We start from the raw sequence: 25,791 nt of genomic DNA, 5'->3' as shown, positions 1-25,791 counted from the left end.
GATATTTCATAATACACAACCTTAATGAAGTTTTTAAAATAATTATGTGGTCAAAGTTTGTACAGACTGGGCAAAACTTGATTTTTTTTTTTAATTTGATGTTTACTGATTTTGTTAAATAAAGGAAAAACCATCCTGGTTTGGTGGAGAGCAGTTCAGTTGTGTCCCCCAGGCCTGTGCTGGATGTGACAGCCAGCCAGGATGGATGAGCATTCACAGCTCCACAAAACTGCCTGGCATCTCCTCTGGGAAGCCCACAGCAGGGAGCCTGGAGCACTGTGGTACAAAAAACACCCCAATTTCATCTCCAACCAAATTCATCTGTGAAGTCTCCCAAGCCACCACAGGGTACAGATAAACACAGGCATAAAAAACTCATCTGAATCATCTCACAGCACAAGGAAAATGCAAAAGGAATTAGAGCACAGTTGGACTCTTGGTGTTATTTTTTTATATTTTACTCATCTCTGATCTAATCCTTTGTAATCTAAATTTAGCTTAGGCTTTCCTTGTATAGTTACCATCACTAAAAAAACTTAATCCCTATTTCCAAGAAGGTTTTGCTGGATATTAGATAAATGCAGACGTAGCCAAATAATGAAGAGAACTTGGTTCTCGATCCAGTGAATGCAACCCCTATGTTCACATTTCTTTTTTTAACACCATTTGAAGGTATTTTTGTAAAGAGCTGAATGAAGTGTGTGTTTAAAACACTGGAAGAATGAGGATTTAAATAAAAAAGCTGTAAGCACTCTATTTCTAGAAAGCCTTCCTGACACAAGTTAAGAGAACAGTTAAATAAAAGGAAAATTGACACCCAAAATGTTGGGAAGTCCTGGGTTACCACACTTTATGAGCTGTGGCTAATCTGCATGTGGCACATCTGGCATGAGAGATGAGATACAGAATGGGCAGAGAGGTGAGGCAGGAAGTGTTTTAAAATAAGCACCTCAGAGGGAGGGAGGGAGGGAGGGAGGGAAGGAAGGAAGGAAGGAAAGGAAGGAAGGAAGGAAGGAAGGAAGGAAGGAAGGAAGGAAGGAAGGAAGGAAGGAATTCGGAAGGAAGGAAGGAAGGAAGGAAGGAAGGAATTCGGAAGGAAGGAAGGAATTCGGAATTCGGAATTTGGAATTCGGAAGGAAGGAAGGAAGGAAGGAATTCGGAAGGAAGGAAGGAAGGAATTCGGAAGGAATTCGGAAGGAAGGAAGGAAGGAAGGAATTCGGAAGGAATTCGGAAGGAATTCGGAAGGAATTCGGAATTCGGAATTCGGAAGGAAGGAAGGAAGGAAGGCATTCATCTACTGCTGCACTCCAGCACTTAAGAATTGTCACTCCCTGGCTGGGATTTTGGGCTCCAAATCCCAAACATTCCATCTCACTTGGTTCATGCTCACAATATTTCACTGCTTACCTTGGCAAAGCATCAAAATAGATCATTTTCACCCTTTTTAACCTCTGCTGTTGGCACACCAGTTTATTAAGCTCAGGCCTCACAGCAGATTACCATTTTCCCTCCAAACCAATATAATTCTGTTGTCATCAACACCCCCTGTTACAGCCCTGGCCAAGTGGAGAATATTCCCTTTTTCCTCACAGGGAAAGGGCTACAGTTTCTATCCAGCTGCTCCCCAGTTACTGGTGAAAGAGAATTCATCAATGAATAATTTTATCTGTTCTGATGACCACTGAGTGCTGAAACATCCAAACAGTGCATTAGATAAATAACAGGATATTTGGTAGGGTCCTAATATTCCAATTATCTACACTCCCACACACTCCTACCAGACATTCCCTGTCCATGCCATGCTGGAATAAAAACCAGAGGAGTGTGGAAGAGCCTCACACCTCCAGCAGTGATGACGATGACCTGCAGACATCCTGAATGGAACAGGATCTGCTGAGTGACCAATCTGGACTCTGTAAAATAAGAAAATTCCCATTTTTCTCCCATACAATTCCCCTTTCCTTCCATCCTCCTCCAAAAAATTGGACTAAAACTCTTCAGAGTGAATGGTTTCAATGCTCCTTTCACTCTCTGGTTTCCACACAATTCTGGGTTGAATTTCTGGCAAGTCAATTAGCACTAAGTGTACAGTGTTTTACAGCTCTCCTTGCAGACACCCCAAAAAGGCATTTCTGTACCTCTTCTTGTCTACTCCTATTTCTGCATGAAACACATGGGGAAAAAAACCCACCATAAATTGCTATTTCTGCAACCCATAGCTGAAAAAAAAGGTTTTTTTCTAGTATATACCAAGCCAAGATTTGAGTTTCTAACTGAAATAAGATCGATTTCTTCTGATTTATTGGTTTTCACCTATCAGGCAGCAACTATTGGAATTATTTTAAGAAGAAATTATATTTTTTTAAAAGAAAGACTTAAGTTCTGCAATTTCTAGTTTTAATAATTGGCACTAATTAAGCAAACTGTAGCAACAGGAAGTTATACCTTATCCACCTCAAACGTGAGCACTGCCCTGAATTTCCAACAGCTTCACACTCAAGCTCTTTGGTTCTTCCCTACCACAAGAAAAACCCAAATACCCATTCACAGCTGCTCTTCAAAACCTTGGCAAAAGGTGGCTGTTCTGTTTTTCAAACAGATGGATACGTCAACATTCCTCAAGCATCACTCCTTGCTAACCTGCCATGGTCTGCTAACTTTAAATGACTGTCTATCACATGAATTCTTCATGACATCAACCACCACAGCAGAGCTGAAATGTGCAGTAAAGCAGGTGGCCACCAGCAATTCCTTTTATCTCTCACATCTGGCACCACGCTCCATACAGAGTTTATAGATTATCTGTTGCTAATAAATCATAAAATCATAGAAGCATGGAATGGTTTGGGTTGGAAGGGGCCTTCAGGATCATCTGAACTCTGAAGCTTTTCTATTGTCACATAACAGATGCAATTCGGTGAATATTTTTAATATTTTTTTATCCAAAAAGTAGAATGTGGTATGTTGCAAATTGCATTTTTAAAAGCATGAAATACAAGCAATCTGTGGGATTCAGATTAGGTGTTTAAATATTGTTATGACTGTAGGAAAGACTAAAAGGATGATTAAAAATAAACCAGCAGAGCAGGACATCATCATTTGCAGATTCAAGGTTATGACCACAAGCAAAGTTGTAATTTAGTGGCAACAAAACAAAGGTGCTCCTCTTTCCTCACATTCCCCAATTCCCAATTAAAACAAAACAATTAGGAATGGAGCCATCACGTGCTTAACTGGAATTCTTGCCAGTCTTTAACTTCAGAAAAATCCAACCTAAACACTGAGCAAATTATATTTCAGTTGACAATCTGCCAACTGAACAGGGGAGTTTTGGGCTTTTGATCATTATTAATTGGTTTGATAAGAGCATTGATATCGATTTTTCCCCAATTAATACTGCAATCTCCCTATATCCCACTTATTTTACCTCAAGCTTGGAGTATTTGCTTAAGAATAATCAGTAAAAATTTGTTTCCCTTGAATTTTTATTTCCTCCTTTCTGTGGTTCCAGCTCCATCTCCCTACTTTTCTTCCTCCTCCAGTTTTCTCTTCAGCATCCCTCTTCATCTTCCTCAGTGGATGGACAGCCTGGTGATGCATTTGAACATAAATCCAATTAAAAATATCCATGGGACACTTCATAGCTGCATCCCACAACTCCTTAATGCAACATGCCATGAAAGCTTTGTGTTTGCAAAGAATCCTGTAAAACACTTCTGGGTTTCGGGGGTTTTTTTTTGAGGTAAGATAATATCATCAGTAAAAGCAGTGTAAAAATAGTGTCAGTTCAAGTTTACAAAAAATCTTTGGACGTTCATCTACGTTTAACAGTTCAGCAACAAGAACAATGCCAGTAAATTTCTGGAGAGCAACATGAGGTACAGGATTTTATAGCAATCCTGGGGATCACAAAGCTGCAGTGGAGGAACCTCACTTTTTTTTACACACCATTCTCCAGGCCATGACATTTCAGGCTAAATGATATGAGGTGTGATAAATGCAAGCCCTCGTTTGAATACAAACAGATTCTTAAAATATTTTAACTAGGACTATAAGTGAAAATAAATTAGGCCAGTGGGATTTAGGGCAAGAATTCAGATTCTGTGGGATTTTCTAAGTTTACTGCTTAAGTTAGAAACTACACAAGCTTTCAGAGTTTTTGGCTCTGGAAACAAGCAATTCAAATCAATTCTGAAATTAAATCACTCTCTTCTGACTGGCAGCATAAGAATAAACAAAAATCAGTGTCCTTATTCTTAACCATACCAGAACAGGTGCTGTGTGAACTTCCCCAGGCAGAGGTGCTTTAAGTTTCCCAGCTCCTACTTTGCTTCCATAGTAAACCCAACCTCTCTTTTTTCTTTTATTTTTGTATTTCAATCTAATAAGGGCAAAGAGATGGAGATGTGCAAAATGGAAACGGGAAGCTGCGATCTAACTTTGAGTTTCTAACAAATCTGATTCTCTTTTCCCGGCGTAGTCACAAAGAGAGCCTGAAATCTCCAAGGAATCATTCGGACTTCGTGCAACTGCATTTGGTTGTAGTTCAGCCTTTGGATCTTTCATAGAATTCCAGAATGGTTTGGGTTGGAAGAGACCTTAAAAATCATCCAGTACCACCCCTGCCATGGGCAGGGACACCTCCCACTGTGCCAGGCTGCTCCAAGCCCCAATGTCCAGCCTGGCCTTGGGCACTGCCAGGGATCCAGGGGCAGCCCCAGCTGCTCTGGGCACCCTGTGCCAGGGCCTGCCCACCCTGCCAGGGAACAATTCCTGCCCAATCTCCCATCCAGCCCTGCCCTCTGGCACTGGGAAGCCATTCCCCCTTGTCCTGTCACTCCATCCCTTGTGAAAAATCCCTCTCCAAAAGCCCCTGTCCGTAATGAGGGCAGCAATCTGTTAATCAAACACATTATCAAATCACCTAGATGTCTAACTCCTATTGTGTTTTATCTGAATGCAACACTGTTGATACACTCCTTTATTAGTCTAATGATTGTAACAACTATAATGAAGACGTTTGGGGGAAAAATGCAAATCCAGGGTTTGTCCAAAGTCCAAGCTACTCTTTGAGGTTAATTAGGGAGTGGGGAAGTTGATCATATTATTAGTGGGCAGGCCCTGGCACAGGGTGCCCAGAGCAGCTGGGGCTGCCCCTGGATCCCTGGCAGTGCCCAAGGCCAGGCTGGACATTGGGGCTTGGAGCAGCCTGGGACAGTGGGAGGTGTCCCTGCCCATGGCAGGGGGTGGGATGGGCTGATCTTTAACATCCCTTCCAACCCAAACCATTCAATGTTTCTGTCATTAATAACATACCTAATTTTTCTATGCCATGCCCTCCCCTTTTTAAGTCCATACACTGTCCTACACTGATTTATGCCTGGGTTTGAGGTCTTAAAATTATTTTTAGAAGCACGTGACTTTATTTAAGACTATTTTCTGATCTGAGCTCATGTAAAAAGGCAGTAAGTTGGCTATTGATGAAGACAAGGATATCTTTCTCAATGAAGTACAAATATTAATCCCTGAGTACTTCTGGGCAGTTTAAGCTTAGGCAACATTTCCTCTTCCTAAATAAAAGTTAGAATTCAAGAGCAAAATTGACAGCCATGGAATTAGCAAACCAATAGCAATAATATACACATAGTATGTTGCATTTAATATTACATATAACAAGATACCATATTTGTTATGGCATATTGTATTCTGTTATGTGAGTCATGTGCCTCAAGTTAGTCCTCCTCTTCAAAAAGCTGTGATGATTTGAAACTTCAGCGTTCAGTTTTTTCACTTTATTACTAAATTCCTGTTATTTAAAATGTGGGCATGAAAACAGCACCGTGTAAAACAAACCAGCAAAATGTGACTGAAGCCCTGCCATGACCATTCCTTCACTCTTGTTTTAACTGTGCAGCCTTCCAGGGTTTCCCCTCAGATGTAAGGAATGATTCCTTCCCCTCAGATTTAAGGAATGATTCCGCTCAGATTTAAGGAATGGTTCCTATCAGATTTAAGGAATGACTCTTTCCCCTCAGATTTAAGGGATGATTGCCCTCAGATTTAAGGAATGGTTCCCCTCAGATTTAAGGAATGAGTCCTTCCCCTCAGATTTAAGGAATGATTCCCCTCAGACTTAAGGAATGATTCCCCTCAGATTTAAGGAATGGTTCCCCTCAGATTTAAGGAATTGTTCCCATCAGATTTAAGGAACGACTCTTTCCCCTCAGATGTAAGGAATTATGCCCCTCAGATTTAAGGAATGGTTCCCCTCAGATTTAAGGAACAATTCCCTTCAGATTTAAGGAACCATTCCCCTCAGATTGAAGGAATGATTCCCCTCAGATTGAAGGGTGCTCCGAGGCTGTGTTTGTGTCCCTGTGATAATGGGGATTGTTCAGGAACTTCCAGCAGCAGGGAAATCCAATCTCCTATCAGAGTTCAACACGGGTTAATTGCTCTGCAAAAAGGGTATCTTTTTTTTATGATTCAATTCCCATTGGGAATGCCAAACCTCCCTCTGCACTGCAAGCGGGGGGCCCACTCCGTTAACAGGAAGAAAATCCACTAATTTTACACAATAAAAAAAGAAAGAAGGGCACATTTTGCCTTCAATTCCATGGAAAATCAGGCACACAAGGTGCGTGACAGGAAAATAGGGACCTGATTGTTCGGTGCCCTCAGGAATGGTGCACAACAGGTGGAAAGAAAATCAGGGAAAATCGACGCAAAGGAGACGACAAATCCCAATAGAGAAATCTTTCATCAAGTGTGTCGTGGAAAATGGTATGGGAAGAGTCTGGGAATGGCACAGGACCAAATCAGTGCCAAAAACTTCCGAATTCCTCCCTTTTTACAGGCGAGGGAGGGAACAGACTCTTGGCTGTGTCACAAGAATTCCTGCACGATCTTTTGTTATCAGGCTGAGCTTTCTCCAGCACTGGCTGGTGCAAATCACTACCCATAAATGAATGGCAGAATAAAGTATGAAATATTATACATATAAAACTAAATTAGCAAAAAACCCCCGACTGTTGAACTTAATTTGATTTGATTTAAGGGAAACAAACCTTACTGTGTTATTTGAGCTGATCTTCAGCGCCAAAGGAAGGCACAAAATACTGAATATAAAAAACACCCTTAAGGAAGAAAAGCACAGAAGCAGCTATTTAACACACCAATTTTTGTTTTGAGGATAAAAAGTCCTTCAATCATATAAATAAATTAAGAAATGGAAGTTTAAAAGTTAGTAATAAAAGTGATGTAAGTAATGGAGAAATACGATATACATATATATATATATACATATATTCCTATATCTAAAGAGCAGGTCTATTGCTCTTAGTATCTAACTTTGGATTTTAAGTAAGACATTAGCCAAGCAAAGCATTCCTATCCCATCCTACACTTTAACAAAATCAAGGGATCTGAGCTTTTAAAGGTAGTATGAACTATTGTGACCTTGATATCCAAACTGACAAAACATTTTTGGGTTATGTAGCTGCAGAAAAGATTGAGTATAGAATATGTACAGTGTTTAAATGCATGTAACCTCTTGAACAGCACAGGGTTTTAAAATTTCCTATTTAAATTTCCAATTTCCTGAGAGAAAGGTGCCTTTCCTCCAAGGAAGAATCCTTCCTGCATGCCAGGGTATTCCCCAGCTCCCCAGCCAAAATTCCTGAGGGAGGAGGGTGTAGGGGGTTAATTTATACAAACTGGTAATGTGGGTAATAAAATACTCATTTTTAGCAGACTGAAAATGTACAGGATAGTCTCACCATGCTAAAATACAAACATTATCATGGAATCATGGAATGGTTTTGGTGGGAACAGATCTTAAAGTTCACCCAGTGCCACCCCTGCCATGGCAGGGACACCTTCCATTATCCCAGGCTGCTCCAAGCCCCAATGTCCAGCCTGGCCTTGGGCACTGCCAGGGATCCAGGGGCAGCCCCAGCTTCCTTCAAAAGCCTGTGCCAGGGCCTGCCCAGCCTCCCAGGGAAGAATGGTGGATCCAGCTGCCCATGAAATGAGAAGCAGCATGGTGACTTTGTGACATATTTTGCAAAGCCTACACTAATTGCCAAGTTTCTACCTTTAAGTGTCATTTCAACCCATTCCCCACAATCTCCCTGATTTTAATTCAGTTTTGTAAAAATACAGTTTCAGTGGAGAATAAGGGGGATCACCAAGGTGCAAGGAATAACCAAACCCAGAGTAAAACATCACAAGGACTTGAAAACCAAATTAAACCTCCCCCAGTCCATAACACAGTTTGTCAGTCTCAGCTTGTTTGCCCCTGAAGTGCCATTCCCATCTCCTTCAATTACACACTGTTTTTCCTTAACTCAGACCTGCATCAGCACCATCCATATTTCAATTCAAGTAAACCAAGAGTTTTCAAATAAAATGAGTCTTCATGCCCACTTGCCAAAATTAGAACTGTAGTTCAATTTTTCAACATTCAACAATATGAATCTAGAAAAGTAAAAGGGCACCAACAAAGGAAAATATTTTCTTCTGCAAAGCTTTTAGCTGTTTGGAAATTGTTTATTCTCAACTGACATTTTATTTAAATATCCTACGCAGCAGTTATGAAAGGAACCCCAGCCAACATTTCACTTCCACTAAAATTCACCACTTTTGTGTCAAACCTTCCCTAACAATGGCACTCTGTGCTTCTTAAATATTGGGGAAAAGGGATCCACAATGGCATTTCATACAGAATATATCCCATGCTGGCTTAGTCATGTGTAAATCAACTTTTCTGCCAACTAAAATATTGAAACAGGATCGAAGATAAAGCATAAAACTGAAATTTATATCTAATTAATTTAATTTTAATGAAATGCTCATGTAACCAAGCCAATTAAGGTAGGCAGAAATATTAGAAATAGGACTATTTCTTTGTTAATCTCAAGTCTTACGAGTGTAGTAAGTGTGTCTCTATAACGTAACACTTGTATCCCTACACCAGACACAGCCTCAAAAACAATGGCTTCGTTTTAAAACCTGCCCTCCCAGGGATGCTCTGAGGAGACACAGAAAGTGGAACTGCTTCTGGCAGGGTTAACCTGGTCAGGTGGCATTAGGATAAACATCCGTGAAGGAGAGGTTTCTGAAACTCACAGAAACCATTTCCTTCTAGAGAAAAAATCCCCAAGGTTCTAATGTTTGGGGACTTTCAGTTTGAGAAATAAAAATGGCAATGCTTTAAAAAACAGACTGAAAGTACTTCTACCACGAAATCACAGAAGGAATTTTGATCGTTTGAAACAACATATGACATTTGAAGGAATTTTTATTTCACAATTAGGCCAATGCCATTTAATTTTGGGCACCTACAGGTGAATTCCCACTTTGCTGTGACCTCAGGACACACGAATTCAGGCCAGGGACAGTACAGTGAGCGCCAAATGCCTCAACCACCAGGCCCTGCCATCTGGAGAGCTAATGAACAATCAAGGGATCCCAAATTAAACGACACAACTTTCCCTTAGAATCTTTAGGACAACACTGTCAAGTCCAATCTATTCCCTCAGCCTCCAGAATCAATTTTTCAAACTTTATGACAGGTCTAATAGTTCCCACCTGTTCCTCCTGCCTGACTTTTGACTGGCACGTTCCCAGCCAGGGTGGAAATGCAGACAAAGGCCCCTATTAGGCTCCGGCTGTTTCTCTACTGTGAGGTTGCTCAGCCATTAAATTAATTCCAGCCCCCTTTTCCCCCTTCCATCTCTTCATTTTTGGGGGGTATGGAGGTTTGGGGAAGTGGACAAGGGAGACAGAAGTTTGGCATCCAGTTGGTGGCAGAGTACGAAAAAATGAGAAGTCACAAAAGTTAAATGCTGAATTTTTTTGATAAGCCACTAATTAAACAATTTATTTTACGACAAATCCCAGTCATTAAGTTCTTGAGGTGTCTGTATCATATTTTTAACCATCAAAACTTGGTAAAATTTGAGAGAGTCAAATCTGGGAGTCCCTAACAGAGTCCCTCATGCAATGCCTGATTACATAAGCAAAGTGGTGCAATGTTTTTCTGGGAATCCTGAAGGATCAATAAGTAACTATTTTTTCTTCAAGCAAAGGAAATTATTTTCCCTGAGATGTGTTTTCCTTTCATTCAGAGCTGGCAATTAGACCAAGCACCACACACATATCCTAACATTTATATTGGTTCCTTTGGAAGCAGCTTTAAGACCGGACAACTTTGTCCCTCAATAAAAATTACCTAATTTCTGCATCAATTTCTAGAGATTTATGAAATGTTATCATTTAAATCTCAAGGTTCTTTACTGGACTGCAAGTCACAAGGATTACAGTATTCTATTACCCATGACAACCAAGTACTTACAGCATCACCCATAATACTTAAGAAAAATATTTTAACTTCATAAAACAAAGGTCTTTTTGTAAAATTAATTTAATCTCAGATTATTTAAAAATTAATAATTCAAATTATGATCTGCCTAGGACCATCTTCCTACCAGAAGACACATGGAGCTAGGAGACGTAGCTTACAATTTACCTGAAAATTAACTATTTAAGCTTCATCATGATGGGGGAAATCCTCAAGACTGACATCTGTAAGCACTTCATTGTATTTGGATTACTTAAAATAAAAAAGCAACCTTTAAACACATCGGAAAAACCAAGACCAGTTCTCTTATCTCCCTTGCCTTGATATTAATCACTCATAAATTGGTCAGATTCTATTTAGCTTGATCCAAATCAAATCACAAAACTCTGAATTAAACACTTCATCTTATTGAGATATAGGAATAATGTTACTGAGAACCAAAACCAACTGGGAGGGAAGAAACCTCTTGATCTATTGAATTATCACCAGTTTCTTACAGTCCTTTCAACCCTGTGGGCTGAACATGCTGTGAGTATGAAAAATGAAGAAGCAAATGCTACAAATAACTGTATTTCTATAAAATAACTCTTTGTGGCCTCTTACCAAACTAGCAAGTCTCTATCTCTCCAAAAGCCACTGCAAAATCAGCTGCAGGATGGAAATCCAGGGGAGAGGATTGGCAAAATTAGACAGCAACAATTTTAATGTGTGGGTGTTTGCACACACTGGGAATAGTTTGGAATTGAAATTTGTGTTTGTCCCTAACTTGCAATATTCTTGCAAAATCTACCATTTGTAATTCTGTCACTGTGTCACTGCAAGACTACAAAGTGATTTAATTAAACACTGTTACAATGCACCCATGTGCACAGACTTTGTGTGCACATATTCTAAACAAATCACCTTTATTACTTGCAAGAAAAAATATTCTGTAACTTTTATCAGTCTCCCAGTTTAGGCTCCCAGGCTGAGAACTGAAGCCATTATTGTTGGTTAAACTCATCAGTGACAACAACACTCCAGACAATTTAATCTCAATTGAAGAAAAAAATCCCAAACTAAATTCCTGAGGTTATTTTTCACCTGTAAAATTCATCTGCAGTTTCTGCAGATAAATGAACCCTGATATTCAAAAGTAGCTGCCACAAGGATTTACAGCTGCAGGTAGAAACAGGCTTAGAGTTTCTGTCCTGAAGAGCAACAACTTCCCAAAGACAGTTTTTTCCATCAGACTTCCACTAAACACAACAGTACAGCCTCTGTACACAGACTCCAAGCTGAGATTTAGTAACTGTGATTTTCCTATCACTTAATCCCATTTAAACTCTCATGAACAACCTTCTCTAAGGTATCCCGCAGCTCATTCACAAGGGTCATCTGTGTGATGATGAAAGCACCTCTACCAGAACCCTAATCCATGTTTTAAAAACCCAGACCAAGCACTAAAGAGCATTTTAGTGAAATATTCAGCAAAAGAAATGAGAGAAAATAGGAATGTTAAAATTAGGGGTACAATCTGCTTGGTATCACTCTTCTCAAGTAACAGGCTTAGCAAATAACTTGCACTAGAGAATGTATTTCATCTCCTAAATATGAGTATTTATTAAATTAAATTTCTTTATGGTGATGTTCAGAGGAATAAAGATTAAACTCCACTACCAAGAGAAAGTTAACCCACTCATCTCTTCCCACCCTTTATGGCTCAATATTTTATATATTATCAATTAACATCCTGTGAACACAAAGTTCTCTGGTTTGTGTCCAGTTTCTTTCAGAACATTGTGTGTTACCGTAATTATGAATTCCCAATCAGAAAGTTAATTCAGGATGGCCTGGATCCCCATCTTACCCATCCAGAAGATCCATGGTTGTCGTGGTCACCTCAGTGAAAAGAAGGATCTTTCCCAGCTTCTTGGTTTGGAGATGCTCCTGATAGGTCTTCAGGCTGAAATGTTCTGAGGAGAAACTTCCCATCTCCGTGACCACTGGCATCAGGGACGGAGTCACTTCCACTTTGGACTCACAGGACGAAACAAATTTCAGAGACACCTTGCTGGATGCCCTTAATCCCTCAGCATCCACGTTTCCCTCCAGCCATTTCAGGAAAGCAAGATGGATTTCCTGTGGGCAAGGGCAATAAAATAAGAAATACAGATCACCCCATGTGAAAACACACAAACCTTCTTCCAAAAACATTTTTATTCAAGCAATCATCTACTTCAAAACAGGAAAATTAACTCCATTTCTCTTCAAAAAGTAAGCTCTGCTGCTTGTCCTGGTCCAGCCTGGCCTGACTACTCAACACTGTCCTGGAGTTGAGACCACGCTCCTTTGCAGATTAATTAAACTTCACTTGTCTCTGTAGCAGGGTTTGCAGTGGTCTTCCTCCATCCTGAAGCATGGAGTGCACACACTCATCTGCATCCTGCAGGATTCTCAACGTGCTCAGATCCTCAGCTGCAAGAAGCCCTTTAGTCCATCACTAAGACTCGATTTAAAGGCTAAACCAGCAGCTAAGAAAAACACTTACTGATTTCTCAGTGGAATTTCTGCTAAAATGGCTCATGCCTTCAGCTAAGGGATGATTTACTACTCTTAGTACCCATGTAGTGACACTCTGAATGTTACACATCACTCTTGCTGGAGATAACTAATTCTCCTTTGAGAGGTTTGATATGAAATGTTTGCCATGTCTTTAGGAACAGCCACAAACACAGATTCTGGGACTTTTTGCTCAGTGTGCAGCTTAAATTTTGGGGAGTTGAAGCGGTCTTTTAGGTGATAAATGAAACCACAAAAAATTGTGGTTCCAATTCGACTGGAAATAAGGCACTCATGATTCTTGCCCCCAAATTTCCAGGAGGAAGAGATGTGATTTTTAAATAAAAAGGTTCTAACCAAGCACATGCCCCTCGTTCCCATCACTGCTGTATCTGGGAACTGGAACACATTTCCTACGTGAGTGCTGAAGGCAGGGCTAAGCTCTCCTGCCCTTGAACAAGACATCTCTGAGCTCCAGCCCAACTCTTCAAAACCCACAAACCACAAAAGAAGAGCAAACTTCCCATAAACAGTTATCTATCCAAGGAATGACTCCTCTTTTCCACATCCCACTGTTCTACCTGAAGAAGGAATGAGAGAAGTGCTCTTGTTCCTAACACCTTCTCTGGATTTTCCACCCCCAGAAATGGCATTTTCTCAAATTTCACCGACTTTGCTGCCTGTGCTGAGTGCCAGCAGAGGGGCTGCTCTGCAGCCCTGCAGCACCAGTGGCAGAGCAGGACACAAAGAAAGGAGTAACTTTTCCCAAATTCCATCAGGCACTCACTTCTAAGCCCCAGAACAACCTAAGAGAGACTCAGCAGCTACATTTTAGTTATGGAGAAATTACTTCTCATTTCTTGCTTTTCTAAAGCTGCCTCTGAATATTTTCTGTCTAACTTCTTGGATAAAATATGCTTTAAATATTTCCTTTCCCCTCTTTTTTTATCTTTTGCTATGCATCATAAATGATGATGTGATGATGACTGAAGGTTTTGTGAGCATTTCTTTGACTTGCACCTTCACTCAGTGTAACACCAGAGCTCTGACAGACTAAATAAATTCCTTACACATTATCCTACTTGTTTTACATACCCACAGTAACTGATTGGCTGTAACTGATATTTGGAAAAATTACAGCTTTCATTTCTGTCAGGGAGAACATGGAAAAACTCTGCTTAATCAGAGAGTGTTTTCCTATTGCTTTCCAAACCCAGAAATTCACTCAGCAGCACTGGGTGTGCGAGTCCTATGCTCAGAAACATAATTTTAACTCACCTAAGGATGACTTTACAGTCTTACAGAAATTAAGTTACAAAATAAAGGAGATTAAAGTGTGACGACATCGTAAACAAATCATGAGAGTGCTTGAGGCTGTGTCAGAAATTCTGGTGTACTTTTGCTCAGAATATTTTCTGAAAAGAACAAAGTAGCACCTATTCCTGTGTGATGCTCCATTATTCTAAATATGCCACACAATTCCAACCTTTTACCCTCCTGAGTGTATTACTTCAAGTGATTTTTCCCCATAGATTTTAGGCAAACTTCTTGATTTCATTGCTTCTAACACACACTGAACCATTTAAGAATTGTTGTATGTGTGTAATTCTCAAGTTCATTTCCCCCCATAACGTCCAAGGGTTTATTGAGCTGATGAAAAATATAAACACGAGGAACACATAATCAAGGATGGGGATTTTTACAAATTCCTAAGAAAACATGGCTTACACGTTTAACAAAGTTTCAAGTGCTGGTCACAGTGGAAAAATGATTTTTTACTGTAAGAACTTCCTTCACACGAAGTTCCAGGGACAGGGATGCTGAACCGGTGCCTTGTGGTCCCCAAATTATATTGGCACAGCAAAAACAACATTATCGAATAATGAAATTAACATATATATGAAGTCAGCGTTAATCTCTGCTTCAAGTCCATTGAAAAGGAATATAATCGTGTCAGAACTGTGTGGTTTAACCCGAGGATCCGGCTGGAATTCCCAACCTCTCCTATTCCAGCAGCATCCGCCGTTCTGCAGCAGCCTCTGGTGGCCACTGACACGACAAGTGCTGGCTCAGGAACCTGCTGGACACCTCGGGAGCAGCCCAGGCATCCAGCACCAGGGCAGGGAACACCCAAACTGCTGGACACGCCTTTCCCTGGCCTTTTTGGAAATCGTGGAGGATGCTGCTCCAAGCTTTAATGGATTGTGGGATCCCAGAAGCTGCAGCTGTTCCGTGTTCAGGCTCTGACAGGATCTGCAGCTACTCAAACACACAATCATGGAAAATCTGGATTTCCCAACCTCCCAGCGACATACTTTGTGCATTTAATAACTAAACTTGTTGTAGGGCGGCACAAATAAATTCTGAAACTGATATTCATCAGGCTTGGGCAGGAGAACTGAAGTCAAGCCAAATTTAATTTTGTAGAATTGCAGAATCACAGAAGGGTTTGGGTTGGAAGGAATTTTAAGGATCATCCCATCCCACCCCTGCCATGGCAGGGACACCTCCCACTGTCCCAGGCTGCTCCCAGCCCCAGTGTCCAGCCTGGCCTTGGACACTGCCAGGGATCCAGGGGCAGCCCCAGCTGCTCTGGGCACCCTGTGCCAGGGCCTGCCCACTCTCATAGCCAAGAATTTCTTCCCAATTCCTAATTTAATGCTGTCCTTTTTCATCTTAAGGCCATTATTTCCTATAAAACTGCGGGGTTTTTCTTCCAGTCACACTTTTCACGTGTACATTCCCACAGGCAAAGATATTCCCTTCTTTCTCAAAGTAAGAATTAAATTTGACATCCCAACCAAACAACTCGGTGACAAAAAACCTACTCGGCTTTTCAGAGTTAAAATATTCATCTACAAGTTTAGTATTTATAAGGAGAAAATGTTTCTACCCGTATTTTAAATGGTAAAAAATGTAATTTCAATGCATTATAAAAAAAGCACTTACCAGAAGCAGAAAAGAACTGCACCAACAAAACTACCCAAAACCTCTCACTAATAAATTCTCCACACTCCAAAGGTCAATTTAAATCCTTTAAAGAGAAGCAAGGAGAGATTGGGAATTTCCAAGCACTGATCTGGTACCCAGGGACACACCAGAAGAATTCTGATTGTCAGACTGAGAGTGGCACTGAATGAAAAGTTCCGAGCAAGAAGGGAGATGTAGAGGACATTAATTCCCAAAATTCCCAGAAATCCAAAGTTAAGCTACTGCACACTGCAGACCCTCAGCTCCTCCACTCACCAGCACAAATTGCTCGTTGTGGTAATCTCAACATAAAGAAGGAGGAGCAAAAGCTGTATTTTATTTCTCATTTCACATCTGCTTTCTATGATTTTAAGAGTTTGGTCAGGTGTGGGCAGAAACTGCTCCGTAACAGAAGTTTGCTTTTGCTGTTCAAAATTCTTTTTAATTTCATAACCATTAAGTTTCACTTTTCCCTAACGCTCACTTAGAGGTTGAGATTGAACAAGGAGGAAAGAGGGAGACAAAAACCAGCTGCATATGGACCCTTCTCTGTTGTAGTATAAAATAACACAAAATTACAGGTCCTGATGGAGAAGATTTTATTTGCACCTGGGCTCTGTCAAACAATGAGAGTTCTGCACCGAGCACATAAACTCCCAGTTATAATGGTTGAAAATAAACCCAAATCCAAGACTTTATTCTTACAATCTGTTTATATAGATAGGATTTGGATGTATTTTTTTATCTCTATGTTCATGCACACACACAGATTAATTCAAATATCTCTCACTGGGCAGATTTGGGAGCTGCTCTTTCCTCCCAAACTCCAACGATGGGCCTGAAACTCTCTATCAATGGAATTCTTTGTTTAGACAAAATTCACTCACAGCCTAAATTCATTTGGTTCCTATTAAAAACATGGAGGCGAAACAAAATGAAAGCTACAAACACAATGCCACGAACCAAACATTTCCCATCAGCTCCCTCCTCTCATGTGAGGGAAAGGAGATGATTTTAACCACTGATGCTCCACCTGAACACTCAATAATAGGATTAAAATATTGCACTTTAGCTGTGCTTGTGAAGTGAGGCCAAATATTCACTTTCTGGAGACACAGAACGTGATTTAGAAACTTTTTCCCCTTCCTTTGCATAAAATCTGATGTTTTCCAATGAACTACCTCTATTTTTGAGGAGTTTGCAGTTGGTGCACTGATCCATGGAATTATCAGCTGATAGAGTGATTAAATCTCTTATTTATTTATTTATTTATTTATTTACACGTTCATGTTTGTAAACTGCAAGCAAACCAAGATTACACAGGAATCAAGCACCAAACTTTTAGAGGAGCCTGTCTGAAGCAAAACCAGACATCACACCTTCAATATGACTAAAATCTGCTTTTTTTTTTTTTTTATCAGAATTGCCTGTTCCCAAAGGAATATTACACAATTCAAGTAGGATCTCCAATGTATATATTTCATCCCCGTGGATTCTCTATCAACACTGATAGAAAAGGACATATTTTAATGAAGAGTTGGGCTTGAAGTTCAATTTAAATATAAATATTCACACCTGCACAGACACATACAGACAAAAATATAGCCATGTTCTCCTTGTCTTACACAGCTTTGCTCAACAGCCCTGCAGGTTTGAGGGTGTCAAATTTAAATTAACCACAGGAGAGCTTCCATAGCATCTCTTGAATCCAAGAGAAACAATATTTAACATCACTAAAAAAAATTTTTTTTAATATATAATATATAATATATAATATATAAATATTTATTTCCTTACTTTAAATACACGTGATGTTATCTCCTATCTTTATTCATTTCAAACCCTACCATGTCTACATTACCTTTTAATGAGGCTTTGTAAAATACTATATATTAAGCTTACTGCCTCAATCTTTCATTAAAATGCATCATTTTCCCTTAAAAGCAAAGTGCAATGACTTTTCCTTTAGGAAAAGTTTGAAGAAATGAGAGGGAAATTAAAAAAGCAAACCACAAAAATTTGATAGAGAAAGGAGGAAAGATCATCTCTTGGTGATCACAGAGGAACTGGAGAGGATGCAGGACAGGTATTAGATCTCATTAGATAAAAAAAAAAAATAATAAATAATAATAATAATAATAATATTTTCAATGCTGATGTTATTAATATTTAATAACATTCCCAAACTGCACATCCACACCTAGAGTCCTCAGTGTTGCCCTTCCAGACTTAAGGAAGTGCAAGCTTGGAGAGGGATTTTATAACAACTGAAACAAAGGGAACAAACAACTTTTAAACACAAAACCTATTTACAACACATTAAAAATCTGTTTGGAAATACAAGAAGTACTCAAACTAATCCAGTTTTTAGGCAGCATTTAGAAAACTCCTTTAATAGTAACTGTTTACAATTAATTTCAGGCCATTATTTTCACTGGTGGTGTTTTAGTTCACAGGGTAAAAACCTTAGGAAGGAGAGAAATCCCCATTTCTCGACTCCCTCCTTTCCCCATGGCCTGAAGAACTTCATAAAGATTTTATTGTCCTACAACCGAGGCACATTTTCATTTCATGTTCTCATGAACTGGAGTTACTTGGCTGGTACTTGCTGTGCATTCCCAGGATTCTGCACAGCCTGGAAATCTGTTTCAGTTTATTAATAATATTTTTATATTTCCTAAACTGAGACACGGTGCAAACCAGGAGATTTTGACTGCACAAAGCACAGAAGAACATTTAGAAAGATGGCAGGGTTGGCAACTTTTTCAATTCCCAACCAATCTGATTTTTAGGAGTCTCCAGTGGTTTGGGTTACTTCAGTCTATGATGTGCTTTCTGAAGGGAGGCAGAAAAAGCTCATCATTTCTGAAAGATCATTCCAGAGACTTAGTCAAGTGCCTTATTTTTGTCTCCACTCTTCAGTGTGTTTTTAAAAACAAGTATTGCATTACATAAACACAGTGCATCATCCCAGCAGAAACAGCCACGGATAGGAGTGGATCCATTTTCCCAACTGATATGTGGAATACTTCATCCAAAAAAGGGCAAGATCTTTAACAAAGTGCTGCAAGGTATCCTTATCCTTCTTATTGCAGCCCCATTGCTTTGAACACGAAGCATCTTAGATTTCAACCCATTCCCGCACTACATGTCCAGCAACTGCTCATAAATCCCTGCCTAAATCTGAATCCAGAATTAAATTTAGCTTTAAAAAGCACTGTGTGTAGGCAGAAAATTCATTTATCCAACGGGCAGCAGCCCATCCTGGGAAACAGGCAGCAGGGCCCAGGTCAGGATTCACTGATAATGAAAAATAAGTCAGGATGTTCCTTTTTGCTGAGGAAATAATGACAAATGAGAGTCAATAGGTTAAAAATAATCCATAAAGAAATTAATTATGGTCTTCACATCAAGTTTGCTACCTCTGCATCTCTCCTGGCTTTAGCAGAGTGCTCCACTTGGGAGCTGGGATACCAGAAGGCACAAGCAGGATGGGAATAGGTGCTGGAGGTTTGCTCAGCACAAACCAGAGCCGAGGGGAGGAACGGGGAGGAGGCCGTAAGGTGCATCCCAGATTTTGCTTCCCTTCCTTCCTCAGCTGCGGCAGAACAGTCTGGAAACAATCTTCCCAGCAGCTGCTCTCATCAACAAACTGTTTATTGTAAGAAAGTGCCTGGGTCAAAGGCTAAACGTCATCCAGAACTGAAAGCGTAGCTGTAAAAAAAAAAAAAAGGCAAAAAAAATCCTGGGGCCGTCCACGCATGTGGAAAAAAAGCCCAGGACACTGGGAAGGGAAGCATATTCCATCTGAAAGGCCAAAAGTCTACTTAAAAACTCCTCAGGTTGATGGAGCAGGGTTTTACAACACTGCACTCGTTTCTCGTGGCTCGCGCTGCTTTTGAGGCCTACTCGAGGTTCCTGCTAAGAACAGAATTTGCTGATCAGTCTGTGTCTCGTGGTGAAAAAGAGCAAAAGGGAGTTGTGTGAAAACAATCCAAAATGTTTTATTAAAGCTAAGCCAACTCCATATCCACACACAACAATAAAATAAGGACTTCTCTAATTGATTACAAACGCACCGTCGACGCGTTACACGAAAAACCAAGTTTAGGCTCGGTATCAGTCAATAATAAAATTTTAGTTTAAAGTAAAGGATACAAAAATCACAGGAGAAAATCTCATTTACCAGCCTGCAGCTTTGAATCTCAGAAATTAAAGAGTGCATGAGCAGCTCTGAGAGCGGAACTGGTCCCACAACAGCCCCGTAATTGGGACACGTTTGCTGCCCCAGCCCATAAATCTGCCTTTGAGGGGGAAGGACCCAGAGGAACAAGGTCCACCTTTGACACAACATCACCACGTAACACTTCACAAAAAGGCTGATAAATCAGAGGCCTGCGAGGTGGTGATTTATCCTACCAGGAAAAGGTGTGAGAAATTACGGGCTGGGTGTTTAATTCTTCGTGACACCTACTTTGTAACAAAATTGTTATTTTTCTGAAGGGAAAGTGTACAGTAAATTGAGCCTATGTGCAACTGGGCTAAAAATAAGCCTAGGAAAAGCAAGCAGAAAGGAAAAGACATTCCACTTTTGCATTAAAATCTGAGCATTATGCATATTAAAGTGGGTTGATTTTTTTTTTTTAATTATATAATCAAAGTCATGTTTGGAAGAATAAATTAAGATATAAATCTAACCTTAAATGCTGTACACACATATATAAATTACTCTCAAAAATATTCTGTATGGACTAGGAAAAAAATACAGAAGAATTTTGTTCTCAGCTAATAGGGCAATAAATTAGATGCAATATATCCAGCAGCTAAAACTGGCTCTCTTAAACAGCTATCACATAATACTATTTTTATTTGGTACCAAACCTGTTTTGTTTTTTTTTTTTAAACTAACAACAAAATTGTTTGTCGAAAATCTTGGAATTAGCAGTAGAATGAGTTAAGTAAATAAAACCTAAGAAAATATTTTTTCTTCGCAGTGATAATACACAATTCTTAGCTGAGGGTTTTCCATCAGGTTTGTTTTGCCTTTCAGCAGGGCTACACACATCAAATGTGAATGAATTTAGTGTTCGTGAATATGAAATAGCAGCACAGGAGCCAAAGATTCTCCTCTTAGCACTGCAAATACGCTTTAAACTCCAACGACCAGCTTTCAGCTGGACCTCGTTTTTGCCTCTTCTGAGGAAAAAAACCTCCCCACTCTGTCACACTGGAGGGGTTTTGGAGCTAAAGAAATGCCTGTGAAATATTAAGGTGAAACCACACCACGTTTTCACGTGGACCACGGCTCGGGGATTACAATGCAGCCCCGTCCCTGAAGCTGCACGGCTGATGTTCAACATGGGCCATGGATTTTATATTCCTTTCTAAAACACATTCAGGTTGACAGAGTGATTTATAAATTACAAAAGGAACATCTTGGAAAGGAAGAATTTCTCGGAAATTATATGCTATAATGGCAAAAATACGCTTGCTCTGTTATTTATAAACACCTACTGCAAAGACAAAACCCAGTATTAAGCGAATGCTGACTAACTTTCATTGAAGATCTCTTTGCTAATCAAAGATATTTCAAAAAAATTAACATGACAGCATGGGATTATTTCTTTTAAAAGTAAAAAAAAAAAGTTTAAAAAAAAGTAAATCTGCTTTTTATTTAGCAGAGTATCAAACAAACTTCATGCTTCATCATATACATATACAGCAATGTAAAACTTGGATACCAAATGGAGAACCCTGAAAGAAGCCTCACCGATGTCCAGTTTATCAGAAATTAATAAATTTTTCTTACAAAACACGGTTGAAAATAGAGTATTTAAACACAGTATTCACACAACACTCAGCTGTGAGAGTGGATGATCCAAATCCCATTTACAGCTATCCCAGCCGTGTGGTTTTTAACCCGTTGTAATTATTTCCTCCTTTTTCAGCCTTTTCAGATTTAACACTTTCTCCTGCTGGGATTGAACCTTGCTCAGAGCAAAGGGGTAGAATTTTTCCCTCAGAAGAAACCCAGGAAGATGGAGATCCAATCCTACACTGCACCTTGGATCTAGGGACCCAGAATGAGTTCCAGAGCCTCTGGAGAGAGCTGAAAGTATTTCTGCAGTGGTCAGGGAGAAATGGGGAAAGAAATGCCCCAAATATAATCTGTCCTGTAAAGCTGGACATAAAACTTATTTAACCCTCACAGAAATAAGGCCAAATTTTATGGAACAAACCCAGGGTTTGCCTCAAGTCGAACACACCACGAGCTCCTACTCCACAAGGCCATGTTTGGATTTCCACGTCCAAAGTCAGAGCTCAGGACTGAAATTCAGGGTTTGGGAGCAGCTTTGGGAAACGAGGCACTCAAAGAATCAGACAAGGAGAGACCTGAGGCTGAGGCAGTGCATGAGAATTGTTCTGCAGAACCACACAGAGGCAGGGAGGAGCATTTCTGACAATGGCACATTCTTTATCCCGAAGGATTTTGCGTTCTCCTGACTTGTTTCTGAGGACAGCCACCTGTTTCTGCCCCTGCAGATATTTGTGCTCCACCAACTGTGAAGCAGGAGTTAATCCAAAGTGCAACACTTCATGTAGAACACAGCCCAGACAGAACTCAAATTGACTAAAATCAAACTACAGTGCATGCAAACATCTCTCACTTTTGTTTTTTGAGACTCATCTGAATTGCACGCCTGAAAAAGATTTTTCCCATTAACATTTTAACATTTAACATATTAATCCAGGCAAGGATTCTTTTCACTTCATTCTGTCCAGGTTCTCTTGACTTCAGAAGTGCTTTTGTTTCCGTCCATGCTTTTGAAACACTGTCCTGACCTTGGTTATTTTTCTTGTTAGTGTCACAAAAGGATCAAAAATTTTATATTCTACCACATATCAACTCCAAAGATGAACTTTTAACTGATTAAATATGAACCAACTTTGCTGAAAGTTATTACGTTATAATTAATAGTCCCAAACCAAAGGGGTAACTTCTCAAAATAAATTGTCCTGAAGGAAAAAGTTTCAGGGATTACTTCAATCAGTACTAAAATGCAGAAAAAAGGAGTTTAAAATGCACTTCCAGAATAGTTGCACACAAACTAATGCACTCAAAGCAGACAAAATCCGTATCAACACGTGACATTTAGTGATTAATTTATCCTTGGTTAAATAAGCACAGTTTGGGTCTGTTTCTTGAACATAATTTGCCGGGGAAACAGGAGACTGAAAGCAAAACAATTATTATTTAATTTTGAGTTTAGAGTTTGATATGGCCTTCCAGTTTGTCAAACTTGTGAAAAAAAAAGAGGATTGTGACAGTGGCTGTGAAAGTGAAATTCTACCAGCAAATTACCAAATGCTTCTAAAAGGAAGAAATGTCCTTGAACAGATGGAGAAATTGTTTTGTATGGAGCAATAAGGGCAGCAATAATTATATTAAAGTTTACTGCAATTCAAAAATGTCTAATTTGCTAATCCTGGGCTTCTAATTAAAGTGGACTGTCTAGGATAGAAAAAAGCTTAAAAATATTTAGCAAGAAGTCCACTTCCACCTCCAAAAGTGCTGCAGAGATACCAAAAGCAAATCCTTATCTTTTCTGTCTATTCAGAAATACCATTGGACTGAAACACCAAATCCAACATTTACCCTCCCACATGCTGCCTATGGCTAAAACAGGTAGAAGGAAAAACTTCTCATAATTGCAAAAAGCAATAATAATAATAATAATAATAATGACAGAAATATTCTACAGACAGAAGTCCAGCTTTAAGTGTCTCCAGGGATTTCTAACAAAACCTTGGAAATTCAAATCTTTATAATAATTTGCAGCTCCTACTGCTTATGGTAACGTTGGCAAAGTGCCTCTCTCTCTAAGGAAGCAAAAAAGTAGGAATTAGCATTTGCTTTCAGCTACTGTATTTTCTTTTCCATCAGCAAATAATTGTACTGATACCAACACCTAAAATACAGTTAAAAAATGGAAAAGTAACCAGATAAAAGTTCTGTCTGCAGCTGCTGCTCCTGACAAGGAGCTGTGGTACATTCACTAGTCCTAAAACCAACAATTCCATCTTGGGAAGAAGAAATGTCTTCCAGACCAGAAAAATGCACGGGTAATTGCTCGCTTCATGTAATAAGTTCTAAAGTCAAAACATGCCAGATGCAATTTTTTATTTAGATCTTGACAATCGTGCATCAAAACACAATTATTTTTCCTTATCTTGCAGAAGAATTTCAGAAATACCTCCTGGAATTAATTTTCATCGATTCTGACTCTATGGAAATGCTGAGACGTGCTCGCACAAAATCGTTCTTTGAACTCTCGAGGATCTTAAGATGTTTTTCAGTTCCTGAAACTTGACTTTATTCCATAGGTGGGGAGCATCCAGGCACAGCTCTTGAAACTGAGACACTTTCTCCAACTGAATGCTGCTCTGACTTTAAATTATTTTAACAATGAGACCAATGTAACCTTTTCTACTTAAGTTATGACCTATTCATCAGATGAATGGTAAATGACAAAAGAAACTGTGATTCATTTCTTTGTTGCAAGTGTAACATCAAAAAACTATCACAAAAAAAGGAGCCATAATTGTATTGCTCAGTAATCCACATTATATCCAGCATCTCTCTTCCCTTCCTTCCCTCAGCAAATGAAAACGGCCTTATTTTTATTTAGATTCTCTGGCTGAAGGTGTTAAGACATGGAATTCTCTAAGTCTATATTGAAGGCAAGAAGCTGACTAAAAATTCACAAGTGGGTTGTTTGTCCAGCAAATGTTCTGGGACTCAGCAATCTGTGAACCCACTTTGAAACATTTTGGTTTCTAGGTGATCTGAACTCCAAATTTTAGTTCTCACCACGTGCAAAAATCGTAAATTTATTACAATCAATACTCTCAAACTGAAGAAAAGATCCTTTTCCGTGTTAAAATCTCCTCGATACTGATCCTGCTAAGGCTTGGCTTTTACTATTCTTTTAATGATACATTTATTTGTTTTTACAAATCAAGAAGTGTATTTTGAAATGTTTTCTGAAGTAGTTCTTAAAACATTTCTTAGATAAGTTCAGCAGCACAATCTAGTACAGACTTGAGAAACAACACACACTAGATCAGGGAAGTGATTCTCAATAAAACAAGCTGTAAAAATCCAACATTGTCCCACATTTTAGTGAAACCATCAGTCCAAAGTAGCACAGTTTTTATAGCTAAAATTATTAGATATGTCTGTAACAAGTAGCAGCTGTAGGGAATGCTAGAAAATGCAATAATAAGGTTATTTTCTCTGTGTTCAAGTCTTGCTCCTTACCTCTGCTCTTCAGCTGTTGCCCCATTCCCCTCTCTCCTCCTCCCACACAGCCTCTGCTTTTTCATCTGCTATCAAACCAGATCCACCAGCTCTTCCTCCTGCATTTTTTCTCTCCAAAAAAAAAAAAAGTTCTTATCCTCATCAGTCAAGGAGCATGCTCTGATTTACACAGTGCATGGATAACTCTCACCCCAACTTTTCTCAGGGCTGGAGCACTTCTCTGGTCTCCTCTGGGCCTCTGGCACTTGACTTGTTTTTATTATCTTGTGTATTTAGGAAGAAATGGGTAAAGAAAGGAGATAATTTCTGAAACTTGAGGTGGCCAATATGGCTAACACAATAAAATTATATACATTTAAATAATTATGTATTTTTTAAACATATTAACACACCTATACACATACACGAGCCTGTATATAGAATTATGGAATTAGACAGATGCAGGACCACAGTTCATCACTGCTGTGCACCCTCTAGGAAATGCTGGCAGAGATAAACCTCTGACCAGCTGAAATTCCTGAAATGAAACCATGTCACCCTGTGAAGAGCAGCTCTGGGTGATCTAACTGTAAAATACAAGTTGCCCTGATGGAC

At 39.5% G+C, this 25,791-nt stretch overlaps 1 protein-coding gene across 1 annotated transcript in view; it reads right to left on the bottom strand.

The window, feature by feature from the left end:
• Window positions 1-25,791, bottom strand: part of HLCS (holocarboxylase synthetase) — a 107,456-nt gene that overhangs the window by 60,077 nt on the left and 21,588 nt on the right. The window contains exon 6 of the mRNA XM_032101141.1: window positions 12,214-12,485. Within this exon, the coding sequence (XP_031957032.1) occupies window positions 12,214-12,485 (272 nt within the window). The remainder of the gene's footprint in view (window positions 1-12,213; window positions 12,486-25,791) is intronic.

This window comes from Corvus moneduloides, chromosome 2, assembly GCF_009650955.1.
Source record: "Corvus moneduloides isolate bCorMon1 chromosome 2, bCorMon1.pri, whole genome shotgun sequence".
Lineage (NCBI taxonomy): Eukaryota > Metazoa > Chordata > Aves > Passeriformes > Corvidae > Corvus > Corvus moneduloides.
The sequence above is the reverse complement of the archived record's forward strand: the minus strand, read 5'-3'. Positions and strand labels throughout refer to the sequence as shown.